This window comes from Acanthisitta chloris, unplaced genomic scaffold (genome assembly GCF_000695815.1).
Source record: "Acanthisitta chloris isolate BGI_N310 unplaced genomic scaffold, ASM69581v1 scaffold9106, whole genome shotgun sequence".
In the NCBI taxonomy this organism is placed as follows: domain Eukaryota; kingdom Metazoa; phylum Chordata; class Aves; order Passeriformes; family Acanthisittidae; genus Acanthisitta; species Acanthisitta chloris.
Window position 1 is genome coordinate 8,359 of NW_008678692.1, and position 2,568 is coordinate 10,926.

Below are 2,568 nucleotides of genomic sequence, written 5' to 3' on the forward strand. Positions count from 1 at the left end.
CTTCCCCAACCTGCGGCGCAACGTCAAGAGGAACAGCACCGTGGACTGCAACGGCGTCGTGTCCCTGATTGGGGGTCCCCCCTCCAGCATGCCCGGCGGCCGCATCCTGCCTGAGGTGAAAATACACAGTGTGAGCAGGGCCCTGAGCTGATAGTGTAGGCATGGTGGGCTCTCTCCACCTCCTCCTCCTCCTCCTCCTCCTCCTTGTCTTCTTCAACGAGATTTTTTTACAGAGAGAATGATCAGACATTGGAATGTGCTGCCCAGGGAGGTGGTGGATTCACCATCTCTGGAGGTTTTCAAGCTGAGACTGGATGTGGCACTTAGTGCCATGGGCTGGTGACCACGGTAGGGTTGGAATCGATGATCTTTGAGGTCTCTTCCAACCAGGTTGATTCTATGATTCTTCTCTTCCTCCTCTCCCGATGGGACCACAGAGTTCAAAGCTAGGCTGGATAAAACCTTGTGCAACCTGGTCTAAGTGGGGATGTGTCCCTTCCCATGGCAGGGGCTTGGGACAGGACTAGATCATCTCCAAGCTCCATTCCAACCCCTAAAATTCTAGGAGTGGTCGCTCTGTCCGACCGCAGCCGACAGCGTCTGTCCTGATAAACACCCTAAACTCCCACTGCTCCTTCCCTGCCTTCCCAAGCTCAACACCTCACCTCCTCCCCCTCCAGCTTCCTGGGAAAAAAAAAAGGCTTGGAATGGAGTCCTTAATTAAAGGACTAATAATAGTAGGAACCTTGGTGTGTGTCAGGGAGATTCGTACGGAGCTATTTAAAGCTTGGGAATGGGAAAACCAACCCAATTTGCAGAGGTTGTGGCAAATACTCTCCACAATAAGATAAAGGGTTTGAGGTTTAAAGGGAAATGCAAACTGTCTCTTTGCTCTCACTCAATTTTGCATGGGAAGCTGCTGGTAAAATAAGGATTCTTTGAAATGTCCTGGATTAATGGTTGAATTCTCCTCGGCCGTGGCTGTTTGTAGTTGATCACGTTGGTATTAAGAAACCTTTTGGTGGATCAATATCTCAGAATGCAGGAGAGAAACAAAGCTCCTGAAATAGGATGTCAGTCAGTGGGGTATAGAAGGATCTGGATCTGATTGAAACATCACTTGAGAGAGACCTCAATCAGTTGTTTCTGGGAAAATCTGCTCACCAAACCTATAAATTCCAAGCTGTTCTTTTACTTGCTTCAATTCTTGCAACCTGTTTGACTCTGATTACTTCTATTAAGCATCAGTTGCTACCTGGCTTTGTTCTTCCTAAGTTAGCACATGAATACAACGTTTTGCTTCGGTGTTTAAACCCTCCTCCTAACACAGCATGGATGTGGTGGGAACAGCAACCTGCATGGTGCATGTGGGGAGAGAAGGTATTCATTAACAGTTCTTTTGCTAACTGCATACAGAGAAAAAAAGCCAGATATTGTTAGGAGGCAGGATCTGCTGCCTGCCAGAGCCTGGCATTTCCAGAGCTGTCCTGGGAGGGAAGCTGAGCTGCCTGTGGAGGTGCCAGCTCTGCCTCAAGAGGGGCAAAGGGATCCTTCCCAAGGTGGAATGACATGTGGCTTCACATCCCTGTTGTGTTAGCAAACCAGATCCCCATGAGCTCTCTGGGATGTGGCTGAGCTCCTTTCAGCCTCATTTCCAGGTGCAGATTTTGGTTTGACCACTCTTAGCTACTGTAGGGAAGGGCAGCAGGAAATACAGAAACATAGAAAATACAGAATACAGGAAATGCAGAATATGTGCTGTGTTTCTGGGCTGAGAGTGTGTAAGATAATGGGAGAGCTTAAGACTTTGTATTCATCATCATCATCTGAATTTTGCAGGGTACGACGGAAATCGAAATCAGGAAGAAGCCTGGAGGGTCACTCCTGGTCTCCATGGATCAGCTGAACGCGTCCTACGGCAGGAAGGATCGGACCAACAGCGTCATGACAGGCTTGACCAACACCCTCGTGGAGGGTAGGTGTGGTTTGGGGGGTTAGAGCCCCTTCCAGTGCCTAAAGGGGCTCCAGGAGAGCTGGAGAGGGACCTGGGGCAAGGCATGGAGGGACATGAGCTCCTGGCAGAGGATGTGTGTGCCCTGCAGACACAGAGTTCAGCTCCCTCTGCTTTCAGGCAGTACATGCTCATGCATTGAGTTTGCCTAAATCTGCTTCTTTTGGGTTGTTATTGATACAGAAGTGTTTATTAGACTTTGTTTTGCTTGGTTTTGCATCTGAATTACATAGAGATGGAGATAAAGACAACAAAGAGTTGTAAGTTTACAACGGTGTGTATGGAATGTGGAGATTAGAGGAGTAAGACAATGTCTGGTGCAGGTTTTGTTGTCTTCTGCCATCTCCCAGGGACTGGAGAGTCCCTCCTTGGCTACAGTCCGTGGGAGAAGCAGCTTGGAGCTGCTCTAAGAGCTGCAGTGTGACAGCTGTCAGAGGAGGAAGGGACTGCTGGGCGCTGGGAATTCTGGAATGGACAGCACATGGGGATGAGACTTCCAAATGTGTTATGCAGGAGCCAGCAAGAATTTATGAACAGCAGCCACATGAGGTTGATGA

General features: G+C 48.9%; 1 protein-coding gene across 1 annotated transcript in view; it reads left to right on the forward strand.

The window, feature by feature from the left end:
* LOC103804386 (sodium channel protein type 8 subunit alpha-like) overlaps positions 1-2,568 on the forward strand; it is a 31,100-nt gene that overhangs the window by 8,030 nt on the left and 20,502 nt on the right. Inside the window, 2 exon segments of the mRNA XM_009076998.1 lie at positions 1-115; positions 1,840-1,975. The exon segment at positions 1-115 is cut by the window's left edge and continues 38 nt beyond it. Coding sequence (XP_009075246.1) covers positions 1-115; positions 1,840-1,975 — 251 coding nt within the window.